The 15,591-nt window shown below is 51.2% G+C and overlaps 1 protein-coding gene across 1 annotated transcript in view; it reads left to right on the top strand.

Moving 5' to 3' along the window:
- Positions 1-10,070: 10,070 nt before the first annotated feature.
- PIK3R6 (phosphoinositide-3-kinase regulatory subunit 6) overlaps positions 10,071-15,591 on the top strand; it is a gene marked incomplete at both ends in the record, with an annotated part of 46,855 nt that continues 41,334 nt past the window's right edge. Inside the window, 2 exons of the mRNA XM_082861803.1 lie at positions 10,071-10,235; positions 10,895-11,003. Coding sequence (XP_082717929.1) covers positions 10,071-10,235; positions 10,895-11,003 — 274 coding nt within the window. The remainder of the gene's footprint in view (positions 10,236-10,894; positions 11,004-15,591) is intronic.

Raw genomic sequence — 15,591 nt, 5'->3', positions numbered from 1 at the left:
TCATTTATTCTTGCTCGTACATCTACAGGACATCTGGGGATCCAGGTGGGGCTCAGAGTGGCTTGGCTCCAAGCTGCAGGTTGGGTTCAGGTCTGCTCTGTGGGTTCCTCGGGTACCTTGGGTCAGCATGTTAGCATAGGAGGGGTAAGCAGAGACATGTGATGCCTCCTAGGGCCTGAGCCTGGCACTGGCACAGTATCTCTTCTGCCAACATTCAGTTGGCCAAAATCGATGGAGGACATCAGCCCACAGAGTCAATAAGCTCAGGAAACCTCACACGAGAGAAAAATAAAACTACATGAGAAGAGCACTGCGCCTCTGATACTCTTTCCAAAACCCTGTGACCCAAGACTAATAATGAGGAAAATGCCAGACAAACCCAGATCTGGGGACATTCTACAGGATAATCTGACCAGTACTCTCTCCAGTGTCATGAAATACAAGGAAGGACTGAAAGATTCACAGACTGAAGGAGACCGAGGAAACCTGAAAACTAAGTGCAATGTGGGATCCTGAAACAGAAAGAGAATCTTAATGGAAAAACGGCTGAAATCCCAATGAAGTCTGGAGTTTAGTTTAAACACACACACACACACACACACACACAGAGGTACCTCCTTGTCAAACTTCTGAGGGAAAAAAGGTAATGAGAAAATCTTAAAGACAGCCAGAGGAAAACAATACACTTAATCTTCAAAGGAGCAACAACTAAACTGAGAGCTCCCTTCTCTACGGAAACAGTGGAAGCCAGGATTCTATACCTACAACTGTTCAATGATGTTTTAAAAATTATACACTGCTCGCAAGAGAAATGCTTTGAATGTAAGAACACAGAAAGGCTGAAAGCAAAAGGATGGAAAGGATAACACCGTGCACACAGGTCCCCAAAAGATGGTGGTGTTACACCAATATCAGGCAAATATTTTAATGTCAGAAGCATTACAGAAGATGAAGAGGGACCTTTTATACATTTAAACTATAAAGCAAAAATTGACAGAATTAACGTCTCCACAACCCTAGTGAAGGACGTTAACACATTTCTCTCAGTAGCTGATAGAACAAATAGACAAAAAAAGAAAAAAAATCAGTAGAGTTATAGAAGATCTGGACAACACAATTAACAAATTTGATCTCATTGAAATAGAACACTGTGCTCAACAACAATAGAATTCACATTGTTTTCAAGTACGAGTAGAATATCAAATTTCAAATGATTGAAATCAAACTGAGTATATTCCCTGACTACATTGAAATTAAACTATCAATAAGGTAAATTTTACTAGAAAATCCCAACTGCTTGTAAATCAGGCACTACATCTCTAAATAATCCAGGGGTCAAGAAAGAAAGAAAAGTGGAAACTAGAAAATATATTGAAGTGCTTAATAATGAGTATATGTTTTTGAAACTCTCAGGATGCTTAAGCAATATTAGGAGAAAATTTATTGCCATAAAAAAGCATATCTGGGGCTTCCCCGGTGGTGCAGTGGTTGAGAGTCCGCCTGCCGATGCAGGGGACACGGGTTCGTGCCCCGGTCCGGGAAGATCTCACATGCCGCGGAGCGGCTGGGCCCGTGAGCCATGGCCACTGAGCCTGCGCGTCCGGAGCCTGTGCTCCGCAATGGGAGAGGCCACAACGGTGAGAGGCCCGCATACTGCAAAAAAAAAAAAAGCATGTCTTATAATAGAGCAAAAGCTAAAAATCAGTTATTTACATCTCAGAAAGCTAGAGAAAGAATAGTAGATCAATCCTAAAGAAAGTAGAAGGAAGGAAATAAGTGTAATAGCAGAAATCTATGAATTAGAAAACCAACATACTAATTGAAAACCCCCTAACAAGACTGATGAGACAGAGAACAAATTATCAATATCATGAATGAAAAAGAAGACATCTCTACAGATCCTATACACACTCAAAGGGTAATAAAGGGATATTATAGATTTACCAATACATTTGGTAATTTGGATAAGACGGAGAAATTTCTCAAAAATACAGTTTGCCTATCTGACAGAAGAAGTGGATATCCCAAATAGGCTAATAGAATTAAAGAAATTGAAACCATTATTTTCTTAAGTAGACTGGCAGCCAGTCATCTCTCTACTGTCTCCATAGTTACAGATTTTCCAGAATATCATATAGTTGGAGCCACACAGTACGTAGCTTTTTCAGATTGGCTTCTTTCACTTAGCAATACGCACTGAAGATTCCTCCATGTCTTCGTGGTCTCATAGCTCATTTCTTTTTGTTTGCCGAATGTTTCATTTTACTGATGTACCACAGTTTGTTTATTCGTTCACCTACTGAAGGACATCTTGGTTGATACCATTTTTTGGCAATTCTGAATAAAACTGCCGTAAACATTTGTGTGCTGGTTTTTGTTCGGACGTACGTACGTTTTCAACTCATTTGGGTAAATACCAAGAAGCACAATTGCTTGATCGTATGGTACAAATATATTTAGGTTTTTCTGTTTTGTTTTGTTTTCTAAATGCCAAACTGTCTTCCAGTGTGGCTGGGCCCTTTTTTCACTCTCACCAGCAATGAATGAGTGTTCCTGTAGCTCCACATCCTTAGTAGCATTAGGTATTGTCAGTGCTATGGGTTTTGTCTACTCTTGTCTAATGGGTGTGTAATGATATCTCATTGTGGTTTTTTTTTTTTTTTGCGGTACGCGGGCCTCTCACTGCTGTGGCCTCTCCCGTTGCGGAGCACAGGCTCCGGACGCGCAGGCTCAGCGGCCATGGCTCACGGGCCTAGCCGTTCCGCGGCATGTGGGATCTTCCCGGACCGGGGCACGAACCTGCGTCCCCTGCATCGGCAGGCGGACTCTCAACCACTGCGCCACCAGGGAAGCCCCTCCTTGTTGTTTTAGCTTGCAGTCCCCTAAAGACTATGATGTTGAACGTCTTTTCATGTGTTTATTTGCCATATGTATATTTTCTTTGGTGAGGTGTCTGTTCAGATCTTTTGCCCTCTTTTTCTTTTTAACATCTTTATTGGAGTATAATTGCTTTCAACGGTGTGGTTTTGCCTATGTTTTAATTGAGTTGTTTCCTTATTGTTGAATTTTAAGAGTTTTTTATATATCTTGGATACCAGTCCTTTATTGGATATGCGCTTTGCGCATATTTCCTGCCAATCTATGGCTTGTGTTTCCATTCTCTTAACAGTGCCTTTTGCAGAGCAGATGGTCTTAATTTTAACGAAGTCCGATTTGTCAACTTGGCAACTTCCTCTGGGGCCCAGGCCATAGTGGTCTGGTACCCTCCTCAGACCTCTTCCTATGGTCCCTGACATCCAAGTCACGCCTCCTCCAGAGGGACGGCTCTCCCACAACCCCTGTGTCAAGGAACGCGTAGAGCCGCCTCAGTCTGCTCAAAGCAGAGGCATCAGAGAGTCTTCCAGCCCCTGCAGCTTCACCCACACGGGAGACGTGTGTGGACCTGGACTGCTTGGCACCTGCCCTGGGGCTTCAGACTTCCCTTCCCCCACTGTCACGCCCACCCCACCCTCCCGCACTGGGAGGATGGCCGCTGCCCTGGGAAGAGGGATTCTTGGTTTTCTTGGGGAAGAAGCTACTCCCTCCTTTACCCAAGTCTCTGAATCCCTCTTTTCACTCCCCTAACCCTAACCAGAAAATCAGGGTAAAGGGAGCGGGCTGCTCTAGGAAGGAGTGCCCACCCCACCCCCCTGGAGCAAAGACAGGCCGCTGGCAGGCTATCCCCATCTGTGCCCTTTATTTTTCTCTGTCCCGGGCACCAGGCACACCTGTGTCCTGGGCCAGTCCAGAGCCCCCAGGATCTCAGTCAGCTTGGGCTGCTATAACAAAGTACCATAGAGTGGGTGGTTTAAACAACAGACATTTACTTCTCATAATTCTGGAGGCTGGGAAGTCCAGGGTCAAGGTGCTGCCAGGTTTAGTGAGAGCTCTCTTCCTGGGTTGCAGACAGCCATCTCTCACTGTGGCTTCACAAGGTGGAGAGAGGAAGCTCTGGTGTCTCTTCCTCTTCTTATAAAGACGCTAATCCCATCATGGGGTCCCCACCCTCAGGACCTCATCTAAACCTAATGACCTCCCAGAGGTCCCACCTCTTAACACCATCACATTGGGGGTTCAACCTACGAATCTGGGGAGGACACAGACATTTAGTCCATAACACTTGGCAATTCTGAGCATGTGGTCCCTGGAGAGGCGGCTGTGGTCACGGCAGCCACACGCGTGTGCCCCTCTCTGCACAGGGCGAGTGGGAAGAAACAGGACCCATTCAGGGGATCTCAGAAATTTAGAGCTGGAGGCCAAGCCTCGGAGTCGCTGCAGCCTGACCAGGTAATCTCCTCTGAACATCAAGGTAGCACAAACCGAGATACTAGCCAACACTGACCGTGCACGGGCCCAGCGCTGTCCACGTGCTTTACATGCTTATGTCATCTCACTGATGCTTCCCAACGTCACCACTGTTACCAACCAGGGTCCTTGGACTCCTTAATCCATAGAAGTTGATGAGAGGCCAGAGGAGGAGTTCAGGCGAGGCTTTACTGGGGCTCGTGCAGCAGCAGCAGGGAGCGAAAACAAGCAACAGGTGCCCTTGCTCGCTCCCTGAGGCGGGGCGAGCTGGTCCCTTAAATGGGGTGAGGGGGGGTTGGGCCGGAGCGGTGGCTCAGGTGGTCTGCCCACCCGCTTGGTGATGCCGTGTGCAGGGGTCATGTGCAGGACCCTGCTTTTCCTCCCCGCCCCTCAGAAGTGGCAGTCGCGTTTTGGCCTTTCTGTATCTTCTTGTTCATAATTTGCCTAAACTGCGCATGCGTGCAGGTATTTTTAGTCCCTTTTCGTTTCTTTGTATTCTGTTGCTGGAAGAGACGTTTGTCCAGGTGCAAGCCCTGCAGTAGAGGGTCCGAGGTCCCAGCCTGCCTCATCATGAGGTAGGTACTATTGTGCCCCATTTTACAGATGGGGAAACTGAGACGGAGAAGCTAAGGAACTTGCCCAAGGTCACAGAGACAGTGAAAAGGGGAAGTCAGGACTCAGCCAGGCACCAGAGTCCCTGCTCTTAAGCTCTGCTGCTCCCTCAATCCTCTCATGTGAGCTGTGGGGAAACTGAGGCCCAGAAAAGTAAAGTTCACACAGATCTGAGGGGGATGGCTTCATCCTAATGGAATTCCAGAGGAGCCCTGCTGGTTTCACAGCTACCCTCTTCACACTCCCTGGGGATGGTGGTGGGGCAGGGTGTGGAGAAGTGGAAGTGGGGGGGGGGCGGTGAGGGAGGAGAGTAAAGGGTTGGCGGGGCTCCAGGCGAGTCTGTGTGGCCACTGCTGGGGGGCGGGGCAGGGGAGTCAGGAAGGAAGCCCTTGTGAATGAATGTCGCTTCAGCCCCCAAAGCTGGCCCTGACCCCAAAAGGGTCCCCTGAGACATCGGGAGAGAGGAAAGTGTGGGGAGGGAAGGGAGCAGAGCAGCCTTCCCCACGCCCAACCCCTCCCCCACCAAGGAAAGGGACCTCTCTGAGCAAAACTGTAGCCGCAGGTCTACAGAAGCAGGACTGCCTGGGAAAGAAGCCGGAGAAAGCTAGGAAGGCTTTGCAAACACACTCTCCAATCCCTTGGGTTACAGATGGGCACACTGAGACCCAGAGAGGAGGGGACGGAGCAGAGGCAGCTAGGACCAGAGCCCGGCCAGGACGCTCTGTCTCCTGCCCCAGTGCGTGTGCACGCAGGTGCACAGGCCAGGCAATTTGCCCAGGTAATAAAGGATTGGGCTCTTCGGGTTTTCTCACTGACGTTCTGCTGGATCCTCAGCCTTCGAGGTGCGAATTTTATGCCGACAAGCGCCTCCAGCTCTTCCTCCACACTCTGCGAAGCTTGCAGACCTGCCCTGGAGGAACCTGCCTTATTAGGAAGGTAAAGGGGGGGCGGTGCGAGGGTGCCGGGGCAGGGAAGGATGGTCTCCAGGCTGACCTGAGAACAGGGCTAGTAAGAGTATTCCGGGCCCTGCCCTCCAGGGCAGCCGCAGGTTCTCTCTGCCCTTGACCCCGTTTCAGAGGGGCCTGAGCAGCTTGGAGGGGGCACAGGTGCAGAGGGAGGCCTGGGCAGAGAAGTTTTCCTCACCAACTTGAAGGATGGCTTGTGCAAGAAGGAATGGTCTGGGTTTCTCTGTATCTTTCCCGTCTTGATCCATGTAAATGTGTTACTAGTCCAGAAAATACGGACATTTAAATTTAAGAAAGAATGTGGTTGGTCCTTAGGTACTGATAATGATTTCCAAGAAAGAAAGCTGAAAAACAATTTGTATAAATCACCCCAAGCTATGGACAATGGTGGTCACTGGGAGAGGAGGGAAAAGAAACTGGGAAGGGGGAGGAGGATTGCCTTTTTTTTTGCCGTATGCGGGCCTCTCACTGTTCTGGCCTCTCCCACTGCGGAGCACAGGCTCTGGACGCGCAGGCTCAGCGGCCATGGCTCATGGGCCCAGCCGCTCCGTGGCATGTGGGATCTTCCCGGACCGGGGCACAAACCCCCGTCCCCTGCATCGGCAGGCGGACTCTCAACCACTGCGCCACCAGGGAAGCCCTGCTTTTTTATTCTGTATACTGCTGTATAATGTTTGTTATTACAATGAAAATGTATTTTTGAATTGCTTGAGCAATTTCTTAAACACGAAAATTTAAAAAAATGTTGCCAGCATTTAAAATCAAAATTCCTTCTCCCCCCAAAATAAGAGTGGCTGAAAGGTGAGGGAATGGATAAAAACATAAATCAGCTTCCTACACATGTCACCCCATTAGCCCTAACTCTGCGCTCTCTCACACAACCAACAAAACCACACTGCTGGAAGTAAAGGGTGGAGAATCCCCGATACGCATACTGTTCCTCGGCAGACAGTACTAGTTGCTAACAAGGTCCCAGATGATATCGATACTCCTGGTCCAGGAGCCATACTTGGCGAAACGCTGGTTTAGGGCATGATGTTGTTCTGCTGCCCTGGAGGGAATTCACTAGAAGCAGAGGTGCCCACCAGGTGAGTGCCAGCCTTGCCACTGCCTTGGTCTCCCTGCAGTAGAGTTGAGAGCCAAGGAACACAGGCCAGGCTTCAGGCTGGCTCAGCCTGCAGGTCCTCCCTGTGGTCCTACAATGAACTCGCTGGACTAGGTGTTTCCTGGTTCAAGTCCCAGCACCTGCCAGTTATACGAGCCTTTAAACTCAAGTTTACCCATCTCCATAATTGTCCTAACTCTTGAAGTGATTGTATAGGTAAAGTAAAATGTGTTTCTATAACAGCTGTTTTCTGGTTTATTACCTCTCACTGCTTTCTAAGGATGGGTCCTACCAACCAGAGAACCATTTGTTTTTTGGTTGTTGTTAATGAGTTCGGGGTATAAAAACTGGCAGGCAAGGATTAGAATGGAGTTGAGGTGCTCTGAATGCACTTCAAGAGTCCTTTGATGTGTTTGTGAAAAAATCTGGGTGGGAGGAGCCAGGAGTTAGTGAGTTGGGGTCACGGGGAGAAAAGAGAAAGGAGAAAAAAAAAAAAAAAAACACTCTACCAGTCCAACGGCATGGCCTGGAGGCGGGCGTCCGGACAACGGAAGATTTTTAAATAGCTTGTTAAGAGATGAGTGATATCCACTTCTTCTCCATCCTCCTAATGTAACCGTCAGTAAAATCTACATTGCTTATTAGGATTTTCTGAGAGCGAACTCCTTAGAAAACTCAAAGAGATGATGAATTCTGCATCGGCTTCTGAATGATCCCAGAAGGGACCCCCGCAGAAGATGGGGCTGGAGCAACGCACAGGTGGCCCTGGGTTTCCTGTATCCAAAACAAATAATTCTTCCCTGCCTCCAATACCCTGGCCCTCTAGAGTGCCCTGATCACAGCACTCATCTCCCTACCACCACAGTTACAAGAGGATTTCATTTGTTTTAATTTGTTTAAAAATTTAAAGTTTCGTTTGTTTAAACCTCTCAGCGGCTTAGTAATAGACAGGGAAATAAGTAAGACATATCTTTCTGAATAAAGGGGACTGGAAAGAGGGATGAGGATGAAACAGAAGCAGTGGATTGTCTGCAGGAAAGATAAGTAACGTGGCAGCTCCAAGGTGAATTAGTGAACAGACTTCCAAACGCCCAGGCTGGGATAGAGGAACCTGGGAAGCTATCACACCTCTGCCCCAAGGGGCCATAGATGTCGAGCCTCTGCTTCTGTGTCTTGGGCGTTGGTCACTCCAGAGTGGCTTTTCAACCATTAGCTAACCAGGTGATCTAGGAACCGGAGCAGTAAGTGCAGGGAACCCTAACCCTCTCGAGTCTGATGCTTACGGATCATGTGGTCTTGTTGGGGGAAAGGGCTGTTGCTGAGAGATCGGTGCAGATGGGAAACTTGGCAACAGACGGCCTGAAAAGCCCAGATTAAACAAACACTAAGAGCATCTGGAGGGACACGGCGTCACTGGGAACAATCAGAGGGGCAACGCCACCCCCTCGGTGATGGTAGGCGTGGTGCGCTGGGGGCAGGTGTGGGGCCTTGGTCTTTCCTCCGTCCACTTCCTTCACTCTCTCTTTGTCTCCTGGCTGGCTGTCAGCTGCGTGCCCACAAAATGAGGGTACCTCAGCTCCTCCTTGCAGGGCCCAGCTCCCAGGCTGTCCGCGGTCACCAAGCAGCCCCTTCAGTGGCTACCACACCCACGGTAGTTGCAGAGACATCAGCCGATGATAAGAGGAGCAGAACAGCCACAAGAGGCTGACATCAACTTGTGATTTCCGACTCAGGCCAAAGCTGATAAGGAGAAGGGCCCGCCCGTGATGGCCACACTGCTGGCTGCTGCTGAGTCCTGAACCTGCAGGGGCTGAGTTCTCGGTCCTGCATCCTCTCCTGGACTTATTCACTTCACTCTTTCATTCCCTCATTCATTCGTTCTTCCATTCATCCCTTTGTTTTATTTACTGAGCCAGACTGTCTCTTAACATTCTCTTATCCTGTGGTGGATAGAATAATGAATAAGACCTAGCCTCTGCTTTCTCAGAACTCACAGGGGGAGGGAGGCGGCAGACGTGTGACCTAAGAATACAAAGATGTAAGATAAAATGTGAGTTCAGTCACGTGAGTGGGACCAAAAAGAAGTAGCCATGAGAGGGAAGCTGAGCTCTAGAGCAAATGGTTCAAATTTCTGGACTTTTTTCTTCTCTTCAAATGGCCTCTTCTACAAAAGGAAGGGATGGAACAGAGCCCACTCGGCCCCTGCAGAGAAAGGTCAGCGGCTTCTCCTTTGGTTGCAAAGGAGAAACCCAAGTGACAGAAACCCAGTGCAAACAGTCTTAATCGAAAAGGAGGGAGCATTTATTGGATCACATAGTTGAACAATTAAGAGAAGATCTAGACATCAGGGTTTCAGGCACAGCTGAATCCAGGCATTCATGCTGTCTGCAATCTGCCTCTCTCCAGAGCCATTTAGGCATTAGGCCATATCGGATGACAGCATAGAGTGTGTGAGTTTTTCAAAGGTCTAGAAATGTGTTGGAGATTCCCCAAAATATTGCTTGGCTTCAAAATATGGGAAAAAGAAAGAATATGACAGGGGCTTCCCTGGTGGCGCAGTGGTTGAGAGTCCGCCTGCCAATGCAGGAGACACGGGTTCGTGCCCGGGTCCAGGAAGATCCCACATGCCGGGGAGCGGCTGGGCCCGTGAGCCATGGCCGCTGAGCCTGCGCGTCCGGAGCCTGTGCTCCGCAACAGGAGAGGCCACAGCAGCGAGAGGCCCGCGTATCACAAAAAAAATTAAAAAAATTAAAAAAAGAAAGAATATGACAAACTAGCAAACATGTCACCGTGGAGGTGATCTGCTCCCCAGCACTGCTCTCTCCTAATCATCAAGGTCAGCAGATGCTTTTTGGTGTTCATCCGTGTCCTGTCTGCAGTCTTGGACACCGTTGACCATCAAGTCCTTGACACTGTCCCACCCCCAGCTTCCATGGTACTCCACTTTTCCTCCTGACCTGTTTTTGCCTCTTCTGTACCAAAGGAAGGATGGTTAGGAGTGAGCCAGGAGAAGGGTTGGGAAGAGAATCCCAACTTCACTGCACATGCGAAGGCCTGGAGGTGGGACACGGCCTGGATCATTAAGGAACTGCAGTCATTCTGGAAGGCGTCAGAGCGAGGGGATAAAGCCTGAGGTTGGGGGTCAAGGAAGGACCAGATCAAGAAGGGCCTTGCAAGTCATGCTAAGGAATTTGGCCATTCTTTTGAAGGTAATAGGGAGGTATTGAAGGTTGTAACAAGGTGTAACGCGATCAGATTTGTGTTTCACTATCAGAAAGAGACCTTTGGCTATGAGGCGGAGGCAGGGAGACATCAGGCAGTTGTAATAATTTAGGAGAAAAACAGTGGTGACCTCATGACCACCATGGGGGATGGAAAAAACAAAATGGGACAGTTCATGAGACAGTGACAAGATTTGGTGCTGTTTAGGTGTAACAGTTGAGGGAGGGGGAGATGTGAAGAATGACACCCAGGTTTCTGATTCTGAGACGAGCAGCAGAGAGGTGGGTTTAGAAGGTGAAATGAGGAACTGGCTTTGCACCTGTTGAGTCGGAAGAACTTGGGGCCATCTGGCTGATGGTGTCGGGGGTGGGGGTGCGGTTCTTGGTGTGTCTGGAGCTTGAGAAAGAAGTCAGGGCTCCCTGCATTGCTGCCCAGGCAGCACCAGCGGGGGGCCCACGGAGGTACCACCGTCCCACCCAGTCAGAATAAAGAACCTCCAGTGACCAGTGGCTGACCACAGACACTTCTCTAGAAAGCAACGTCGCAGCAGGATGTGCTCTGGGAGGAGCTTTGAGGGCCATGGGGAAGGGGAAGGAAGAGGAGGGGACAGAGCCAGGCCTGTGCGACACTGGGCTTTTCTCTGCAGGTCTGGAGGCTGCAGACACCGGTCAGGGCTCGTCTAAGACATCAGGTGGTCCCGGGCTGGAGGCCTCCCTGGGCAGGACTGTGGACAGCCGAGCTGCAGCTGAGCCAAGGTAGGCGCTGGCTGGGGGTGAGGTCTCCAGGGAGGGAGCCGGGAGAGGCAGACCTGAGCAGAGCAGATCGAGGGTCCGGGAGGAGGGATGCTGGAAGGGGAGCCCGTGAGGGGCAAGACATCCCTGGAGCTTGTGAATACACGCCCAGCCTTTCTGAGACGGGTTGCCCAGATGTGGTGGCTACTATGACCATTCTGCCAAGTTAAGATTATCCAACCTGGGCTGTCCAGTGGTTAGGACTCCGCACTTCCGATGCAAGCGGCACGGGTTCGAGCCCTGGTGAGGGAACTAAGATCCCACATGCCTCGAGGTGCAGCCAAAAAAAAATTAGAAAAAGATTATTCAATCCATCTTCACAAGAAGAAAGGACGCAGGACCCTGTGAGAAGACCCCTCCTTTCTTCTCCGAATCCTGTAAATGCCAATAATAACAGGACTAATTATTCACGCCTGGTGCTATAGGATACATTCATTAGCCCATTGGATTCTCACGGGCAATTGGAGGAAGGCTGGGTATGTTTATAATGCCCGTTTATAGGTCAGGAGACCGAGGCAACTTACTTGCCAAAGTGCAGAGTGGGTAAGCAAGGCACAGGGCTCAGAGAGAATCTTCTGGGTCCCCATCGGTGCCCCTTCTGGGACATCATCTGTCCACCTCTGTCCCGGATCTTGGCCATTCTCTACACACACACACACACACACACACACACACACACACACACACTCACACACACACGGATCCAGCGTCTTCTACGTGTGCAGCCGGCACCAGAGTCCAACCAGAGCCGTGTCTCCGTCCTTGAGAAGCTGCCCGGCTGGTGTGGGGTTGAGACGTGGCTGTGAGTGACTAACACAGGCAGTAACAGGCGCCGGGGCCGCTGGCGAGGCGAGGTGTGCGCGCAGGTGGAGAGAGCCCCGCAGGTGTGGGGTCAGGGAGGGCTCCGCGCAAACCCTGGGTCTTGAGGGAGACAGAGGGCTTGTGGGCAGAGATGGGGCAGCGGGCGTCCCGGTGAGGGGGACAGAGTGCGCAAACCCAGAGTAGGAGAGCGGGTGTGAACAGCGAGAAAGAAAAGCTAGAGATTCAGTTTGGCTGCTAACGTGGGGTTTGTGGAGAACTTAGCAGCGTGGGCCTGGCGTGTTTCTTTATTTAGCTCTAAGTAAGTGGCTTTTGAATGTCATCTCATTGAGTCCTCACAGTAATCTTATGAGGTAGGTGCTAATATTAGGTCTCCTTTAAAGATAGGGAAACTGAGGCACAAGGGCTCTAAGCAACATGTTGCCATAGCAACAGAGAGGCTTGGAACCCGGGCAGTCCAGCGCCAAATGCTACCCGCCCGGCCACTCTGCCACGTTCCTCTGTCACCTCCTCGGCTCTCATGGTGGATGTGAACGCCAGGCTGGCTCGTGGCTTCCTGGCCTGCATCCAGGCCCTGTCACATTCCTCCCAGGCTCCCCCCGCCCACCCCCGCCCAAGGAACAATGCTCTCCTCCTCCCCCCTCGACCAGCCCTCTCGCATCCAGGTGTTTCCTTCCCAGCCAGAGGCAGACTCAGCGAGGAAGTGGGCCTGCCCGGTCCTCAGGGGACAGCTGGGGAGCAGGGCCCTCGGGAATCTGGAAAGCCCAGCGGGCCTCGTGGGATGAGGGTTGACAGGGGCCCCCTCAGAACCCCAAGCTCTGCATTTCCACCCCCCACTAATCACAGGCTGGGTGTGTCGTCTGGCAAGTCTGTCTCTACAGAGAGAAGAACTCAGAGTCCTGGAAATGGCATCTGACCCAATACCCTGGGGGCGGCCGGCTGGCAACGCGGGTGGGAGGAGAGGGGAGTGGTTCGGTGGTGGGGGGTCCCTTCTCTCTGTGCCAGGGCGGTGGGCGCAGGACAGGAGGGAGGCGGGAAGGAGGACCCAGGTGGTCCTGGGAAACTCTGTGTCTTTCTTCCCGAGGGGTGGCTTCTCCTGTCTGAAGAGTCTGGCCCGGGAGCCAGCCATGGGGCAGGCAGGGGATCTTCCGAAGCTGGGATCTTCACGGCCAGACACTGACCCGGAGCCAGGCCTCCTCAGTCCTGCTCTCTGCAGCCCTTCCTCCAGCAGGGAAGTCCTTCCCACGATCTCTTGCACAGAGAGAATGGGCAGCCGCAGCTGCGAACAGGGCCCCGTCTGCTTCTTCCTGCTGCGTGTCACAGAACCGCCTCTGTGGCTCTGTGGCTGGTCCTGTGGCCTATTTTATCCCAAGGCAGTGAACGGCCATGTGTCCGCACCCGCCCTGAGGACTGTTCATTGCTAATGTTCTGTGTTTACGGAGGAACGTCCTCTGAATCCCAATTCATTCATTCACTCGTTCATTCTTTGTTCCTGGTCTCGCCCCTCTGCTGGAAAGGGTCTAAGATTTTACCCTCCTTGTGACTAACAGGTTAGCGTACCACAATTTTAGGGATGCTGGCAGAAAACGCGAGATCCGAGAGTCACAGACCCGGGTGTTTATCACTCACGGTGCACCAGGCAGTGTGAGCGTCCTGCCCCCAGGTCCCCTGGGAGAGCGGGGAGGTGGCCCCAAGTGCATGCTGTGCGTCATGGCTGAGCTTAGCCCTGAGCTAAGGAAACCCCCAGTGTTCACCGTGGGCTGCGAGCAAACCTGCCATCTTTGCCCTGGAAGGAGACATCGTCTCTATCATACTGGTCGGCAAAGAAATCCACCCTTGGCCCTGGAGGAGATCCTTGCTGTCTGTTCCAAGGCTGTTCACGATACAAACCTTCTTGAAGAAATGATCTGGAACAAAAACTCACCAGACAGGCACAAACCCGGGAGGACTGTCTGCCAGCATCCTCCTACTGTCCCCTCGCCAACTGCACCCCAGCTGCACTGTCCCTTGAAAACCCTCGGGCACCTCCCTCCTCAGCGCTTGGGTGGCTGTTCCCTTCGCATGGAACATGTTTCCTGCAGACACTGGCTTGCTCCTTTCCTCCCGCAGGCTTCTACTCAGATGTCACCTCCTTAGGGAGACCTTTTAACATCACACCCCCGACGCTGGAACCTCGCGATCCCCTTCTCAGCCGTATTCCTATAGCACTTCTCAGCATCTCATATACAACTTAATTATGGAATTTATTGTCTTCCCCCACTCCCACCCTCACTACATACCCTCAGGAGTGCAACCTTTATGAGAGCAGGTGTTTTTGCCTACTTGATTGCCACATCCCCAGGAACTGGAACAGTGTCTCACACTTAGAAGGGGCTCGAAACATATTCGTTGCGTGAATGAATGAATCCATCCACTTATATGATCTGCAGTTGAAGACCTGGTTCTCCTACCTTGAGTCTGTAGGACAGATAAGGTTCAATCACTATTGAGCAAATGAGACAAGGAACGAATAGCACTGGCCAGGGATGGGGGTGGGGGATGTATGAGAGGCCGCAGTGCCGTGACCGAGGGGCTGCCCCCAGGTGGCTGGGATTCGCCCCTTGGCCGCTTTCCATGCTGCTCGTACCAGCTGCTGGGAATCTTCCCAACTGGTGGCAGAGGCTGGTGTGTTTCTATCCTGTGATGTCGCATTCTCGCTATGACTGGGGGAACTGGGGGAGGGCAGGGGCTTGGGAGCTGAGCTTGGACGTGCCATTCGCCTGGTTAGCAGCACAAAAGCCACAGTCGGTCATCCGAGACGGAGCCGGGGACCAATGCCCCGCACAAGTGGCAGAGCAGCGTCCTTACCGCTGTGTCTGGGACCCGCTTCCCATGGGACCGCTGCCTCTTCACCAGTGTTTTCAGCATCAGTATCATCTCTGTTTCCTGTGCCAGTTGCCATAGCAACCATGCTGAACAGACTTGATTCCGTTCCCCAGCCTGAGAGCGGCTTGGGGACAGGGACCCTGTCTTGTCTTCGTACAAGTGCTTGACATTCACGATGCAGTGCATCAGGGGCTACGGAGAAGTAGAGAAGTGTACCGTAGATGCTTGTCGAATGACTCACATGGCACCTCGGGGCAACTGCAACGCCCAGCTCACGTCAGGCGTGTCTGCAATTAACTCTCCTCTCTGAGAACTGGGACCTGGGCCACAGTGGACAGTCCCCAGCTTACAATGGTTTGACTTAAGACTTTTCGACTTTACGATGGTGGGAAAGCAGCGTGCATTGAGTAAAAACCGTACTTCAAATTCTGATCTTTTCCCAGGCTAGCGATATGGGGTTCGATATGCTGGGCAGGGCAGCTCCTAGCCAGCCACGTGATCACAGGAATCAACAACTCATACGCTTACAGCCGTTCTGTGCCCAGACGATCATTCTGCTTTTCACTTTCAGTAGAGTATTCAATCCATTACGTGAGATAGTCAACCGTTGATTATCAAGGAGGCTTTGCGTTAGAAGATTTTGCCCAACTGTAGGCTAATGGAAGGGTTCTGAGCAGGTTTAAGGTAGGCAGGGCCAAGCTGTGATGTTCTGTAAGGGTAGGTGTGTTCAGTGCATTTTCGACTTACAATATTTTCAACATACAATGGGTTTATTGGGGTGTAACCCCGTCACAGATCAAGAAAGATCTATTTAGCTTGTGGGTTGCCAGCTTGTCTGCCTCAAAGAGCCCAGCAGGAAGCACGAACA

The sequence above is a fragment of the Leucopleurus acutus genome, assembly GCF_964270905.1.
Source record: "Leucopleurus acutus genome assembly, chromosome: 19".
NCBI lineage: Eukaryota > Metazoa > Chordata > Mammalia > Artiodactyla > Delphinidae > Leucopleurus > Leucopleurus acutus.
Note: the sequence above shows the minus strand (reverse complement) of the source record. Positions and strands in the feature narration are given on the sequence as shown.